The sequence below is a fragment of the Humulus lupulus genome, chromosome X, assembly GCF_963169125.1.
Source record: "Humulus lupulus chromosome X, drHumLupu1.1, whole genome shotgun sequence".
In the NCBI taxonomy this organism is placed as follows: Eukaryota; Viridiplantae; Streptophyta; class Magnoliopsida; order Rosales; family Cannabaceae; genus Humulus; species Humulus lupulus.
In genome coordinates this window covers 16,015,627-16,033,419 of record NC_084802.1, presented here as the reverse complement: position 1 = coordinate 16,033,419, position 17,793 = coordinate 16,015,627, and the positions used below count along the sequence as shown (strand labels likewise).

Here is a 17,793-nt window from a genome sequence, read left to right as displayed (position 1 = left end):
GTGATGTTATTTTTAATGAAAACATTTTTCCTTTTAAAGGAAATGAGAAAGGTATTTCTTGTGATGATGCAGGTAAGCAAGCACATAGCAGCAGAACACAGATTGAAGTTCAATCTACCGAAACTGGAGACTCGTCTGCTGAATCTGAAACAGAAGAACGTGATTTTACTGAAGGTTATCAAGAAGAGGATTTAACAAGCTATCAATTGGCAAGGGACAGATCTAGAAGAGAGATAAAGATGCCTGCACGATATGTTGAAGCAGAAGCTGATATCATTGCCTATGCTCTAGCTGTTATGAGCAAACAACAAATTGAACCTAGAGACTACAAAGAAGCTATTGGCAGCAAGCAGTCACAGCTTTGGAAGCAAGCCATGATTGAGGAAATAAGTTCCCTAAAGAAGAACCAGACGTGGGTTCTTGTACCTAAGCCTGAGAAACAGAAAGTAATAGGGTGCAAATGGGTTTTCAAAGTGAAGGATGAAATAAGTCAAACCGATCCCAAGAGGTTCAAGGCAAGGTTGGTGGCAAAGGGATTTACACAAGTTGAAGGCATAGATTATGCTGAGATTTTTTCACCGGTTATTAAAATGAAGACAATAAGGATGATGCTTGCTCTTGCTGTCCAAAATGATTGGGAGATAGAGCAAATGGATGTAAAAACAGCGTTTTTAAATGGAAGATTAGTGGAAACTATCTACATGGATCAACCCGAGGGGTTTAAGGTGGAATCAAAAGGAGAGGAACTGGTTTGCTTGTTGAAAAGATCTCTTTATGGACTCAAGCAATCACCTAGACAATGGTACAAGAGATTTGATTTAGCTGTCACTAAAGCGGGATATACAAGATCAAGATATGATACTTGTTTGTACTACATTGATTTAGGTACATCCTCACAAACTTTTCTTCTAATATATGTTGATGATATGCTCATAATGGGAAATGATTTGAATAAGATTAGCAAGCTTAAAGAAGTTTTGAATGGAGAGTTTGAGATGAAAGACATGGGAGCTGCAAGAAAAATTCTTGGAATTGATATTCTAAGAGATAGAAGAAATCATAAGTTGATTCTTTCACAAAGCCACTACTTGCAAGCAGTTTTGGAAAAGTTTAACATGTCTAATGTCAAAGAGGTTAATGTCCCTCTAGGTGGACATTTTGACTTAAATTCAAAACAGTCACCTACTTCAGAAGATGAGAAGAAGCAGATGGTGAAAGTCCCTTATGCAGAGGCCATAGGAAGCTTGATGTACTTAATGATATGTACCAGACTTGATATTGCATATGCAGTGAGTGTTTTGAGTCGGTTTATGTCCAATCCCGGAGAGGAGCATTGGAAAGGAGTAAAGTGGCTTCTTAGGTACTTAAAAGCTACTCAAGATTATGGCTTAGTGTATGTAAAAGCAGGAAACAAGATCAAGCTTGAAGGGTTTGTTGATGCTGATTATGCATCAAATAAGGATACAAGGAAATCTTTAACTTCCTACTGTTTTATGCTAAATGAGTGTTGCATAAACTGGAAGTCACAGCAGCAGCCTATTGTAGCATTGTCTACCACAGAGGCAGAATTTATGGCTACAACTGAAGCTTTTAAAGAGGCTGTTTGGCTTAGAGGAATTCTTAAAGAAATCAAGATAATGAAGGAAAAAGTGACAGTATTCTCTGACAGCCAGTCATCCATACACTTGTGCAAGAATCCTGTCTATCATGAGAGATCAAAACATATAGATGTAAGGTTATTTTGGATAAGGGATAAGATTGAAGAAGGAACAATTGACCTTGAAAAGGTGGCAAGTGAGGAGAATCCTGCTGATGCAGGAACCAAGGTCTTGACACAAATTAAGTTTCTGCATTGTTTGAAACTTATGAATATCGGACCAGGATGACAGTAGTGGCTATCCTCCATGATTTGGTTTTAAATCAGTATGTGGAAATTAAGGTGGAATTTGTGGTATTATAATTCCCACTTACTGATTTTTCCAGAGTTTCATCTGGCAGTTTGATAGTTTCATCTGTTATATCTGTTACAGCAAGGGCATTTTAGGTATCGTCAAAAAGGTTCTATTCCTAAACGCTATATATATAGTTTTAGAAGAGAGTTTTAAAAAGAGAAGAGAACGAATTTTGATTGGGGTTTTTTGGGAAACACTTTGAGAGAACTTGTAAGGGTAGTGAGAGAGAGGTTTGATTCTTGGAGTTGTTTTCTTCAAGAATTTACATGTAAAAGTTTCCTCATCTCTAGACCGATTGTTTTCTGGTTTGGAGCTTTGTAGATCAAGCTGTAACAGAGATTTTATCATAGAGGAACCTCAATCATTGAGGAACTGGATTAGGCTAACACATTGTTGGCTGAACCAGTATAAATTTTGGTTGTCTCTTTTTTTTTTTTTACTTGTTCTATGCTTTGTTGATTTTATTATTGTTGTTTGAATTGATTAAGTGCTTGATTGAGTTCTGTGTTGTGCATTTACAACACATTCTTTTTGCAAGAAAGTTGACCTTTTTTTAGCTTATTTGTCCATATATACGTAGCAATTTTTTTCCTTAAAAAACACTCCATAATTGAATGAAACTAACATATAGAGACCACGTCTCAGTCTATGAATGCTGTGCGTAATTTATTATATTTCGATGCCAGCTTTGAGTCAGTCCATGAAGACGTATTTCTCCTTCACGACATAATATATATTTGCTATCTAAACGAATGAGTCAAAACTCCCAAAAGCTCTGACACTGAAAATGGGAGCATTAACATTAGCTTTCTTCTTTCTTGTAGTGACTAACATCCCTATAGTATTTGCTCAACAAAAAGAGAACAAAATCAGCTTAGGCCTTTCTCTCTCTCCCAATACCAATAACTCATATTGGTTATCAAACTCTGGCAAGTTTGCATTTGGCTTCTACAAAATACAAAACAATGGCTTTGCAGTTGGAATCTGGTTTGAGCAAATTAATCAGAAAACAATCGTATGGACAGCCAACCGGGATAGCCCTCCATTGTCCATTGATGATACACTGCTTTTAAATAGTGAAGGAAGACTTGTTTTGCTAGATAAACAAGGCCTACAAAAGGTCATCATTGCCAATTCCACTCAGATTGTAGCCTCAGCTTCCATGCTCGATTCTGGTAATTTCGTCCTCCACAACTCGAATTCAACCATCATTTGGCAGAGTTTCGATTATCCTACGGATACCCTTTTGCCAGGGCAGTCTCTTGTGGCTGGAAACCAGTTAGTCTCAGCTGTTTCCGAAACAAATCGCTCCACTGGAAGATTTCGGCTATATCTGCAGGCCAATGGAGATTTGGGGCAGTACCCGGCAATCTATCAAGGTGGATCGTTACTGGAGCAGCAGTACTGGAGTTTAGATACTGAAGGAGACAACTTAAGTCTGAATCTTGATTCTAATGGCCAATTATACTTAGTCAATTCTACAGGTCTTAATGTAAAGAATGTTATTGAATCTCGAAGCCTAGTTATGTGTCGTTTGACAATAGATGCAGATGGAATACTTAGATTGTACTCTCATAATTTGGTTAAGAACAGCAGTTGGTTAGCTGTTTGGAGTTCAACTAGCAATAAGTGTGCTCCTATTGGTTTATGCGGCTTGAATTCATATTGTGAGTTAGTTGATCAAGAGCCTGTCTGTTTGTGTCTTCCTGGTTTAGATTACATCGATCGGAGCCAGAAGACTTCAGGCTGCAAAAGGAATTCAACAATGGATGACTGTGACAAAGCTGTTTCGGCAGTGGAATTGGATGGAATGGAATGGGAGCCGGACTCTTATGCAGTCATTCCCTTGGTGGACAAGGAAACTTGTGTAAAGAGCTGCTTGAGAGACTGCACCTGCCAAATTGCTTTTTTTAATAGCGAAGGGTGTTACAAATACAAGTTTCCCTTGAGATTTTCCAAAGTGGGGAGAAAAGGCTTTGATACAACCATCATCAAGGTCCATAATGGAAGCTTCACTAATGCAGGGACAGATCAAGAAAGCAAACAAGGTGGAAGAAGGAATATCTTGATCATTGGCTTTGCTTGTTTAAGTTTTTCATTAAGTTTCCTATTATTTTCTGTGTTCCTTCTTTGCAGAAACCGTTACCGACCTTATGATAAAGTTATTCATAATACAATGGCTGATGAAGTACTCTCTCAGAGGTCATTTACTTACCACGAACTCGAGCTTGCAACCAATGGCTTTGCTGAAAAGTTGGGTCAGGGTGCTTTTGGGACGGTCTTCAAAGGAATGTTGCCATATGGAGAGAGAGCCATTGCTGTGAAAAGACTAGAGAAATTTTCAGCAGAAGGAGAAGTTGAATTTCTCAACGAAATGAGGTCCATAGGAAGAACTCACCATCGAAACTTGCTTCGTTTGCTTGGCTTCTGCCATGAAGGCCCCAACAGGATGCTAGTATATGACTTCATGACTAATGGATCTCTTGCAAACTTTCTCTACAAACCTGAGGTGAAGCCAAACTGGAATGAAAGAGTTTGCATAGCTATGGGGGTAGCCAGAGGACTCTTATATCTTCATGAAGAATGTGAGAATCAAATCCTTCATTGTGACATAAATCCCAACAACATATTGATCGACGAAAACCGTTGTGCTAAGATTGCAGATTTTGGATTGGCTAAGTTGTTGATGCCTGATCAAACAAGGACAATGACTGGTATTAAAGGAACAAGAGGATTTGTTGCTCCAGAGTGGTACAAGAACATGCCTATTACAGCAAAAGCAGATGTTTACAGCTTTGGAATTGTTCTGTTGGTCATCATATGTTGTCGCCCACATGTTGCTGTGAAGGTGCCTGAGAAAGAAGCCATCTTAGTAGACTGGGTTTATGAGTGTTTCCAGGCTAATGAAGTGGGAAATCTGGTGCGAGATGAAGAAGTGGACGAGCATGAAGTCGAAAAAATGGTGAAAATTGGACTCTGGTGCGTCCAAGAAGATCCAACAATTCGTCCAGGAATGAAGAAAGTGATGGCCATGTTTGAAGGGTCTGTGGACATTCTTGTTCCTCCCATTTTAACCTCTTACAGCAGTGCCTCACGCATCTTAACTAGTTAATTTTCTCAATCAATATGGTTTGAAGTAATCTTTCAACCTTGTTTTGATTTTGTTTTGACAAGTATCAAAAATAAAGTATGGCAAAAGAAATAATTTGTGCATGCATGTGTGATTTCCTTGTAAGGCTTTAGTTGTTTTGCATCCTGTGAAATTGCCTTAGCTGAGCATTGAATGTTGAAGCTAAACTTTGACTAAGGTATGATCCTTAAGTGAAAATTTCATAATGGCATACATTTTCTTTAGGGTAGTTCAGTTGTTAGAGCTACTACAATCTTATCTTGTTTAGATCCAATAGAGCATAGCAATTAATTCAGAACTCCAATGTCCTTTTTTTTTTATTTAGTTTTCAATTGATACTTGTTTAATGGTAATTGTATATGACTATTTGAGATGTGATATAGGTGTGAAATATAGTAAGAATTTTTTGAATGAGTTTTGCCACATGGAAGTGATAGCGAGACAATATAAGAATTGGAAGGCACCACAACAATTGGTCACAAAACATTTGAATAGGTTTTTTGAGTGGAGTCCAAAAGCAAAACTACAGTTTTTTCTTTTTTGGTTTTTTGGTACCGAACAATATCAATAAAAATATTGAGAATTCTTAACTTTTGAAAGATAACAATTGACCAAAATGCTATAACATGTCACAAATGAACAAAACGAGATTAATTCAATTGAAAAGACTTTTTTGTTGTCCAAAACACACGAGAGAGAAAGATGGTTGATTTCATAACTTTAATATTGAGATTCAAGATAAATTATGTTCAAAAGATGCTAAAAATTTATAATTCATGTGAAATTATGTTTAGGAGTGTGAAAGCTATATACTAATACTTTAAAATGCACATCAAGAGCATCTCCATGTGGCTTCTCTTTTTTTCTTTTTTTCTTTTTTTGGTTAAATTGTAGCTAAAACAACTAAAAAGTTAAATTAGATAGAAATTTTTTGTTTGACCTACCCCAATAACACTCTATTCTAGGCTTTAGCAAGCCTAAATCATTTTAATGTTTCAAATTATATTATATAAACAATTATATTTTATTTCAAAATTATGGTGCTAGAAATTAGATCACCATATGCTCTTCTCAAATATATCATCGTATAAAAACAAATATTAATCATTGTGCCTTTCCTCAAGACCAGGTTTTGCTCCACAAAAAGCGACTAAACGTGTCTTAACTAGAATCTCTCTTCAAAGATTTTCCACCAAAAATAATGAGATTTGTTTTTATTCCTAATAACAAATAACTATTAGTGTTAGTTAGATACTGACTTGTTATACATTCCATAAGCAGCCTATGTTTTTGCATTTTTAAATGTTTCATCTTAGACAGTCTGTTTCTGATCTGTCTTATGTTGTAAGTCAAAAAGCTTTCATTCTTCCATATTATAAAACGAAAGCAGCCATGTAATAACTAACTACTATGAAAGAACCAATTTTTGCATTATATAATTAGCTGCTTACTAGTAAAATTGGTATTTTACAAGCTGGCTGGACCAGTCCTGGAATTTTCTTCAATGTAAAGATATTTTATGTTATCAATAGTGATGGCCGACGCTATATATTTCATTGTTTTTTTTTCTTTAGTAATGAAAGACTCCATCTCCATGATTGAATCCCACTCCAACATACATTAATTTAACTCAAAAGAAGGCCAAGTCTCTATAGCATGATGTGGTGGCTTAAAATTATTAAAAATGACATTGCTCAGTCAGGACCTTAAAGACTTTTTTGTTATATAATATTTTGAAATAATTTCTTCTCTATAACAATGGGACTGATACTTATAACGAATTAGTAAAATCTCGAAAGGCATTGAAACTAAAAATGGGAGCTTTTGTAGTTTTGTTCTTTCTTCTAGTGACTAACATTTCTATGATAACTTGTCAACAAAGTGAGACCAAAATCAGCTTAGGCTCTTCTCTCACTCCCAATGTGACTAACTCATATTGGTTATCAAGCTCTGGCCAGTTTGCATTTGGCTTCTACAAAACACAAAACAATGGCTATGGAGTTGGAATCTGGTTTGAGAAAATAAACCAGAAAACAGTCGTATGGACAGCCAACAGGGATGAACCTCCATTGTCCAATGATGTTACATTGCTTTTAAGTAGTGAAGGAAGACTTGTTTTGCAAGATAAACAAGGCCTACAAAAGACTCTCTTTGCCAATTCCTCTCAGCCTGCTGCATTAGCATCCATGCTCAATTCGGGCAATTTCGTCCTCTACAACTCGAATTCAACCATCATTTGGCAGAGTTTTGATTATGCAACAGATACCCTTTTGCCAGGACAGAGCCTACTGGCTGGAAACCAGCTTGTTTCAGCAGTGTCAAAGACGAATCACTCCACGGGAAGATTTCGGCTTTGGTTGCAGACAAGTGGAAATCTGGGGCAGTACTTGGCAAACTTTCAAGGTGGATTCTTGCCTGAGCAAGAGTACTGGACTTCAGATACTGAAGGAAACAATTTAAGTCTGAATCTTGAATCTGATGGCCAATTATACCTGGCCAACTCCACAGGTCTCAACATCAAAAATGTTATTGAAGGTAGAAGCCTAGTTATGTGTCGTTTAACAATAGATGTAGATGGAATATTTAGATTATACTCTCATAATTTGGTTCAGAACAGCAGCTGGTTCGTTGAGTGGTCTTCAACTACCAACCTTTGTGCTCCCATTGGATTATGTGGCATTAATTCATACTGCCAGCTTATAAATCAAGAACCTGTTTGTCTTTGTCTTCCTGGTTTAGATTACATTGATCAAAACCAGAAGACTTTAGGCTGCAATAGAAATTCAACCATAGAAGGCTGTGACAAGGCAGTTTCTATAGTCGAATTGGACGGTTTAAAATGGGAACCGGACTCCTATGAAGTTCTCTCACTGGTGGACAAGGATACTTGTAAAGAGAGCTGTTTGAAAGAGTGTAATTGCCAAGCTGCTTTTTCTAACAGCAAAGGTTGCTACAAACAAAAGTTTCCCTTGAGATTTGCCAAAGCCGGGAGAATAGGCTTTGATACAACCATAATCAAGGTCCATAACAGCAGCTTCATCAATACAGATGCTGGCACGAGTCAACATGTCAAGAAAGCCCAGAAAATTGATGCCTTGATCATTGGTCTTACTTGTATAAGTTTTTCTTTTATCATCATGTTGTTTTCTCTAGTCTTTCTTTGCAGAAACCGTTTCCGGCCTTATGAAAAAGTGCCTAATTCAAAGAATGATGAACTCTCACTGAGGTCATTTACTTACCGCCAACTCGAACTTGCCAACCAATGGCTTCAATGAGCAATTGGGTAGAGGTGCTTTTGGGACAGTCTTCAAAGGAATGTTGCCATATGGAGAGAGAGCCATTGCTGTGAAAAGACTGGAGAAGGTTGCAGCAGAAGGAGAAGTTGAGTTTCACAACGAAATGAAGTCCATAGGAAGAACTCACCATCGAAACTTGCTTCGTTTGCTTGGCTTCTGCCATGAAGGTTCCAACAGGCTGCTAGTATATGACTTCATGGCTAATGGATCTCTTGCAAACTTTCTCTACAAATCTGAGGTGAAGCCAAACTGGAATGAAAGAGTTTGCATAGCTTTGGGGATAGCTAGAGGACTCTTATATCTTCATGAAGAATGTGAGAATCAAATCCTTCACTGTGACATAAATCCCAACAACATATTGATCGACCAAAACCGTTGTGCTAAGATTGCGGATTTTGGATTGGCTAAGTTGTTGACGCCTGATCAAACAAGGACAATGACTGGCATTAGAGGGACTAGAGGATTTGTTGCCCCGGAGTGGCACAAGAACATGCCTATAACAGCAAAAGCCGATGTTTACAGCTTTGGAATTGTTCTTTTGGTGATCATATGTTGTCGTCCACATGTTGACGTGAATGTGCCTGAGAAAGAAGCCATCTTGGTGGACTGGGTTTGTGAGCGTTTCAAGGGTAATGAAGTGGGAAATCTGGTGCAAGATGAGCAAGTGAACTTGTTAGAGTTGGAGAAAATGGTGAAAATTGGACTGTGGTGCATCCAAGAAGAGCCTGCAATTCGTCCTGGAATGAAGAAAGTTGTGTCCATGTTTGAAGGAACTATAGACATTCTTGTCCCTCCCAATATAACTTCTTATGGAAGTGATTCAAACTCACACCTCTTAGATGGCTAATTCTCTCAAGTTTAGTTTGCTTTTGTTTTCATTGTCAAATCAATATTTGTTTAACCATTCAATCTTTTTGGTCTATTCTACCGTTACTCCACTAAAAAACTAGAATTATAATCTTGGGAATATTTAATTAGTTACTCAAAGAAAATAGTAATATATTTATCTATGTATCTCTTCTATATAAAAGGTATGTAGATAAAGGAGATTTTTAATTTTAAAAGTTTTTTTAATTTTTTTTTGTTAACTTTAACGGAATATTTTAGATTGTAAATAGTACTTAAATTTAAATAAAATTAAATAAATAATTAATTAAAGAAATTAATGTAAGATATTTTACAATGATAATTGTTGACGCGGTTCTTCGCCAACAGATAATTAAGAAAAGAAGAGAAAGGGACTAGTGCTTATGTTGAACCGAAATAGATAAATTATCTCAAAAATGAAATGGTGACTCAAAACACGTTTTTTAAGTGGTTCAAAGGTTAAAATCATTCTACTCCACTAGTCAGTATTATTGCTATATACTGGGTATTTGATTACAGGGTATTTCTTACAATAGAGATTCCAACCTCTATTAACTCCCAAGGTCTCCATATTTATAGGAGAAGGCACCTGGGAGTTGGTAAGAAGGTCATCCCGTGACCTTCTTACCTATCATGTCAACTCTGTGACATTCATGATTAATTCTTAAACCTGACACATAAGTGTGGTCAAATCGATAGGTAAGGGGATAATGGGCCGCACGGCCCAAACCAATCGTGGATGTCTGAATACGCACGTTCCTGCTGCGTGTCCGAGAAGTCAGGGGTATATTAGACACGTGATGTCGGATATATGCACGTTTACCTTGCGTGGTTGACTTTATAAAAGGTCACAGCCTCCAACTCCAGCCCGTGCCACGAGCTGGATGATTCCCTCGACCTGTGGTCTTCAGAGTCCACTCAGTCCTTAAGCAATCTTGGCGAACTTTTAGGTTACCTCGAGCTAAGGAGGTATGGTCGTACGATGGCAGCTCCGGTCTTGGGGACATCCACATGGTAATCATGATTAGGCTGTACCTCAGCTCGCTAATCAGCCCGTGGGAAAATCAGGGCGTACAATAATTATTTAAAATAATAAAACCATATATTTTACCACTTAAATAAAATTTAATTAAACTTAAACTTAATATTATATTAAATATATAATATATAATCTTTTATTATTATTTTCAAATTCAAAAACAAGAACAAAAATAAACTTAAACAAAAATAAATTAATTAATTAATTAAAATAGGATATTTTATGATAATTTAAATAATTAAATCATATTTATTTAAAAATAATAAAGGCATACATATCATTTTTTATCTTATAAATTTGTGTGATAGATTATTTTTTATCAAGTGATTGAAATTATTTTTCTTCAACAAATTCACCAAAGAACATTGTAACATACATTAGAAACTAAAAATAATATATCCATGTATACTACTGTATACACTATGACTTTTTCTATTCTTATTCTATATCTATTATTAATTTCTTTTAAATATTATTGTATTTTATATATATGTCATATAGCCATGTAAATATATATATGTCAAAATTGTGTTTAGATGTCATATATGTAGAGATTATTGATATAAATAGTTATATATACTATAGAATTATAATTTATTCTATTATATATGTTATTTTAAAACAGTAAACCAATTTTTATTAAAATTATAAATAATGTTTACAACTTTGAAACTAACCAAACATGACTTGCACGTTACTTCCACCTAGTATCTACATAATAATTACGTATATGTATACAATATAAGATCTAAAAGAGGCTCCATTTAAGATTTAGCCTATGATGTTTATTTTACACTTGGTATTTTATTCCTATTCACTTTATAAAAATAAAATAGGAGGCTAATTTGTGTATCTTGCTTTATTCCTATTTTTGTTCCAATTTCAAAAATCTATAAAATGAAATTCTAGGGTTTGAAAAGAGGAGGTTGGCAAGGAGAGAAAACATAGCTAAATACTCTAGAGAGGAAAAAAAGAATGATCATGTTTGAAGATTATTGAAGATGATTTTCAACCGTTTTTATATTCTATTCCCTCTCTCTTAATTTCTTGCAACGTCACTATCTTGTTTAAATTCTTTTGTTTGTGTTTCTTGAATTTTTTTTATGGACTAGTATTTATTTTAGAATTGTAATTTGAACTCAATTTGTGATTTGAATTTGTTATTTTATCTTATTTTCTGAAATCAATGTTATATTGTTCGTTCTGTTCCATGCTTATTACATCTAATCAACTAATCACTAATTAGATTGGTTAGAAAACCTTAATAATTTTGGAAAATGAAATTTTATAGGTTTGATTTTGAATAATCTATGATCATTGAAATGTGTGTTTAACAAAAGTTGATGTTTTTCATTAGATTTTAAAAAGTAATCTAAATAAGGTAAATAATTTTTTTTTTTTAAAAACTAATGAAATAAATTAACAAAAAATATATAAAATGTAATAAATGAGTCATATTAATTTCTTATCACATGTTTTAAAATTTAATAAAGTATTTAAGTTAATCGGTCAATTATGTTTTCAAAACTATAACTCAAAAATATTTATGTGCTTAGATTTATTCTTTTATTAATTATTTATTTTGTCATTTAACATGTTTTGTTTATTCAAACATACATGTAATATTGAAATAAGACAAAAATATATATTTTTTCTTATTTTTTCGTTTCGTTTTTTTTTTAGAAATTAGTTATTTGCTCTAGTCATTAATTAAATAATATGTATTTATATAAAACTTCTTGTTCGGCTTATAATTTTTTAAATTAAATTAAAATTTGATCAAATCTCTTATATATAAAAAGTGTATAGATAACGGAAATTTTTGGTTTTAACGATTTGTTTTGTTAACTATAACGGAATGTTCTAAATATTTAACGAAATATGTCTTTAAAACTAATTAAAAATATATATTTGTTAATTATATTAATATAAATTCAAATTGTTGTCCGTATTTTCTTATGAACAACACATGGCAGTCCTAGATGACTGACTACGTGGCACTCGAGCATACTCGGGGCTTGTTACTCCTCGGGGCCTGTAGTCGGTGAAAGGATGTTCCCATATTAGGAAGAGTCCGAGGAAGAGTAAGGGCATCGCCTTGGTAAGGCAAGTGTCGGGTTTCACTCTCGGAGATATAGTTCCTCCCACTCAGGGAGTTAAGGCTATGGGTGTTGTGTCACAATTCTCTCAAGCCCGAGGCTCTGGGTCTCGGACCGGGGAGGTGGAGCAACGTGTCAATGACTACGGGTCTTCAAAGCTAGAGGATTGTCTGACTACTTTTGTGGGCAATTCATCAGCAGGGTTGCTAAGGTACGACTCGACAATTCGCATGCCCACTACGCTGCTTGACACGGAAATGTGTGCAACACGTCCTGACAGTCCCAGGGGCATGTTCTCCATAAAGTGGTTACCTTTCTGCCGTGGGCCCTGCAAATCCCGCTTGGCCCATATTTTATGTTTATTGCAGCCCAATGCATTGAAGTGTATTGATCCCTCAATTATGAGGGAAATGTTGATTAGTTGTGTATGATTAACATTAATGACCCCAGCCACTATAAATAGGGTTGAGAGTCTCATTGTAGGGGGTTGGATTTTTTATTAAGAAATACCAAGACTCAGAGCAATATAAACGTTGTCTGAGAAGATACTGTAAAAAAGCTTGCAACTATAAGCTAGCAAACCCCCTAATACAAAAAACTCGTGGACTAGGGTTATTTTACAACCTGAACCACGTAAAAATATGCGTTCATATAGCATTTCTTTAACCTCTTTTACAAACGTTGATAGCGAAAAAGGTAGTCAACATTTTGGTACTTTCATTGAGAGCTTGAATAAAGCGTTCAAAACACTCACGATCATGGTGAATACATAAAGAAATGTCATAGATTAAGTGCCCCCTACCGCCAGAGTGGAAGGGGGAGAACCCAGTAGACAACTACCTCAGGGCGCGCCTGAGATGGTGGAAGACTATGATGAATATGCTGAGTTTAATGGAGAGGATAATGTCATCGAACAGGGGTATTATGAGGATGAATATCCTCAGCCCATGGAGGCAAAAGAGATGCCAAAGGTGGTGGTGCTCCACGAGCAGGTAGCTAGCCAGCAGCAGAAGCTTGATGCACAAGAGGGTAACATCATTGCTCTTCAGGAGATGGTGCTAGCCATGAAGGCCACTCTTTCAGCCCTAAGGGTTGCGAGTGGACCCACACGACAACGCACCAGTTGGGCACCCAAAAAGTGTGCCACCAATGCACTTGGTTGGAGTGCCACCTGTCAACACAACAGAGGCGCCACTCGAATACCCTACTACAGAGGCGCAGGATCCGCCAACTAGGGTGACCAAAGGGAACCCAGTAGGAGTTGGAGCCTCGGCGCCACCGCAAGACCATGGTAAAGGGGAGGCTAATGATGGCTCTTCCTTGAAGCATAAGAAGGCATGTCAAGAGCATGAGGGCCACCCTGCGCCGCATAAAGTTGATAAGGGAAATGAGGCAAGGGCCCGAGGACACTGCCAGGCAGATAGCGCTCGTCGAGCGCGAGGGAAGAAGAAGCGGCAAAAACCAAGAGGGTCAATGACGGCCAACAATTAATGGCACTACAAGCTGGCATCCGCATGGGATCCCCACTCTGAGATGATCTCTAACGAAGGGGATGTCGACGTCTCGACGACTTTATTCGTCGAGCTCAGGAGTACATCAATTGGGAAGACGCCCAGATTGGGGCATTCGGGGCATCCGCCCAATTTCCTACCTCGAGCCAAGTCCCTGGACCCTCGGTACCAGGGATCCAGTGCTCCCCCTACACTCCCCTTCAGCAGGGGTCGGTGGGGGCCCAACCAGCCCGGGGTGCCATCCCTTCCGGTTATAGCACTATGGCGGCTCCAAGATTTGGTGTGTCTCCGACAGGGTTTGGGGCAGCGCCCACTGGATACAATGTTTTTCAGCCTGCATTTAGTGCTGGAGTTGTCTCCCCATCCCAGCCGGTTGAATCCAATCGACCTCAGAATGGCGCGAGGCGTGGAGGAAAAGGGCAAGAGCCACAAGCACAAGGGAAGCGGGATCGTACAGCCCAAAAAGGGAGCCACATTAGGCGAGAAGTATGTCTCGCAATACTCCAAATATACTAATTTGGTGGACTCCCGAGTAAACATCTTCGTGGCCACTGCATAGCATGTACATTACAGGAAGCCGCAGCCCATCTGGAGAGAAAGGAACCGGCCGGACCCTGGCAAATTCTGTCTTTCCACAACGAAACAAGGCACCACACTAACGAGTGTCGCCAACTCAAGGACGAGATTGAGAATCTCATCAAGTTGGGACACCTCCATCAGTATGCTAAGGGTGCCCGCGTACGGCGCAGCCACTCAGGGACGGAGTCGCGGTCCCACCTGCTGTTACGCAAGTCCCGAATGCGACCCCTATGGATCTCTCACATCTAGCAGCCCAAGGACCTCCTCTGGTAAATGGGCAGCTCGGAACCATATCGGAAGGGTCCTATGTAGGGAGTACCTCACGAAGCTCGCAGAACAGATATGTGCGAGCTTTAAACCATGACAATGAGGTAATGGCTCTGACCCAGTTCCCTGCCCAAATGTCATGAATGACCAACCTAGTCATAACATTCTTCGAAGACGACTCAGAGAGTACACTTCCCACATCATGCTCCGTTGGTAATTGAGAGTCAAATCTCCAACAAGATGGTGGCTCGGATTCTGGTGGATAATAGGAGTTCAGTGAATATCCTGTTTAGATCGGCCTTCGAGAAGATAGGACTGGTCATGGCAGACCTGTCTCTGTGTACCTCGACACTTTATGGGTTCTCGAGAGAGGCCCTCATCCTAATAGGGTAGATAAAGCTTTCGGTGACGCTCGGAGAAGTGTCTCGTCAAGCCTTTAAGTACTGCACATTTGTGGTGGTGGATTGTCAGTCGGCATACAACGCCATTTTGGGACGACAAGCATTAGTGGAGTTTGGTGCTGTCACTTTCATCCGCCATCTATGCATGAAATTCCCCGCGGACGCGGGAATCAGGACCGTCCGTGGTGATTAGAAGGAAGCGAGACAATGCTATAATGTCTCCCTCAAGGCTCTCGTAATGACGGTAAAGAAGGAAGTTCTCGAGAACTTAGAGACCCCGGGAGTGCAAGTTGGACAAGACTCAGGACATGACGAGTTAGACACAAGGGTTTAGGAGGAGAGGTCCATCAAACCCATAGAAGAAGTAGAAGAAGTGGTCCTAGATATCTCCACTCCCGATAGGAAGGTAAAAATCGGGGGAGACTTGAGGACAGAGATCCAAGAGGCGTTGGTTGTTTTCTTCTGGGAGAACCAAGATATGTTTGCCTTGTCACATTCTGACATGACTAGCATTGATCCCAATGTCATATGCCATGCCTTGCACGTCGACCCGGGTTTTGCCCCCGTCCAGCAGAAGCAGCGGACGTTTCATCAAACCCAGAAGGAGGCCCTCAAGGCCGAGGTAGACAAGCTCCTCTCCAACGGCTTTATCCGAGAAGCTCAGTACCCCAAATGATTATCCAATCCAGTCCTTGTACCAAAGCCGAACGACACTTGGAGAACATGCATAGACTTTTCAGACCTTAATAAGGCATGTCTGAAAGACTACTTTCCACTCCCAAGAATAGATCAGATGGTCGATGCCACGTCCGGTTACAAGTTGTTGTTGTTTATGGATGCATACTCGAGATATAACCAAGCATCCATGCATGTCAACAATCAGGTGCACACTAGCTTTCGGACCGACAAGGGTGTGTATTGTAACATCGTGATGCCATTCAGGCTGAAGAACGTGATGCTACTTACCAAAGGCTGGTCAATAGGATGTTTAAGAACTAGTTGGGGCATAACATGGAGGTCTATGTGGATGACATGTTGGTTAAGTCCCGGACCGCCCCAGATCATGTAGGCGACCTGGTTGAGGTCTTCGCGATACTCCGACAGTTTGGGATGAAGCTCAACCCCCAGAAATGCACATTCGGAGTGGCTTCCGGCAAATTCTTGGGCTTCATCGTGACTGCTCGGGGAATCAAGGCGAACCCCGAGAAAATCAAGGCGTTAATCGAAATGCCTACTCCCTGGAAGCATAAGGATGTTCAGAGCCTGACAAGGAGGATCGTAGCCTTGGGCCGTTTTGTTTCTAAGGCAACGGACAAGTGTGTCCCTTTCTTCAACATTCTCCAAGGAAGTCAGAGATTTGAATGGATAGAGGAGTGCGAACAGGCGTTCCAGCAGCTTAAGGCACACATGGCACACCCTCTGATATTGTGCAAGCCAGTAGATGGAGAGCCTCTCCTGCTTTACATGGCTGTGTCGGAGGATGTTGTTAGTGTCGCACTGGTTAAGGAGGAAAGCCGCATTCAGCACCCCATCTATTACATCAGCAAGAGACTCCTCAAAGCTGAATCTAGGTATCCGCTGATGGAGAAATTGACCTTATGTTTAATGGTGGCCTCTCGGAAGCTAAGACCATACTTCCAAGCAAACCAATTAAGGTCCTAACCAACCACTCGCTCTAACTAGTCCTTCAAAAGCCTGAGTCATCAGGAAGACTCTTGAAATGGTTGGTAGAATTAAGTCAGTTCAACATTTCCTATCTCCTGAGGATGGCTATAAAGGGACAGGCACTCGCCGATTTCATCACCGAGTGTACCGGGAATTAGAAGCGGGCCGAGTACACCCCGGTGGTCGGACCAGTGTGGAAGTTGTTTGTAGATGGATCTTCGAACGAAAATGGTGCAGGGGCGGGACTTATTTTGGTCTCCCTCGAGGGGCATAAAGTGCATAGTGCTCTCCGCTTCAAATTTAGCGCCTCTAATAATGAAGCCAAGTACAAAGCTTTGATCGATGGACTTCGCGTGGCATTAGAACTGAAGGCCGAGGGACTCGAGATATTTAGCGATTCCCAACTCGTGGTGAACCAAATTCTTGGAGAATACCAGACCCGAGGCACAAAAATGGCAGCATACTTGGCAAAGGCTCAGGAAATGTTGCAAAGCTTCTAAAAACTCACTATTCGGCAAGTGCCGAGAGAGCAAAATTCCAACGCAGACGCCCTAGCAAAGTTGGCTACTACTAAAGACGTCGAATTAATCAGCGTTGTCCCCATTGATTACTTAGAGTTTCCGAGTATCGTGGCTCCAGCTGAGGTAGGGATAGTGCAACCTCAAGGTTGGTGGATGGAGCTGATAATTAAATACCTCATTTCTAGGGAGTTGCCCCAGGACAGGAAGGCAGCTCGAAAATTGTTGTACCAAGTGTTAAGGTACATAATTATGGATAATAAGCATTACATGCAAGGCTATTTCTTTACCTCTGCTTTGGTGCGTGTCCAGACCAGAAGCCAGTTCAATACTGAGAGAAGTGCACAAAGGTTTCTGCAGTGATCACGCTGACACGATCGACCTCGGTGAACCATGGAGCCGCACGATCTCTTTCACATAGAGATCTGCATACTGGTCAACTGTATAAGTAGTCCTCACTGGTAGAAAG

General features: G+C 39.2%; 1 protein-coding gene and 1 pseudogene across 1 annotated transcript; both read left to right on the top strand.

Annotated features, from left to right (window-relative positions):
* The first annotated feature begins 2,739 nt into the window (after positions 1-2,739).
* Positions 2,740-5,064, top strand: LOC133805565 (G-type lectin S-receptor-like serine/threonine-protein kinase LECRK1). The gene has a single exon (XM_062243745.1). It carries the CDS (start codon positions 2,740-2,742, stop codon positions 5,062-5,064), a length of 2,325 nt encoding a protein of 774 aa, XP_062099729.1.
* Positions 5,065-6,896: 1,832 nt separating this feature from the next.
* LOC133805564 (G-type lectin S-receptor-like serine/threonine-protein kinase LECRK1) lies at positions 6,897-9,225 on the top strand (annotated as a pseudogene).
* Positions 9,226-17,793: the final 8,568 nt, after the last annotated feature.

Excerpts from the sequence above, each read along its gene's own strand:
- LOC133805565 (XM_062243745.1), top strand. The coding sequence starts at position 2,740 with ATGGGAGCATTAACATTAGCTTTCTTCTTTCTTGTAGTGACTAACATC.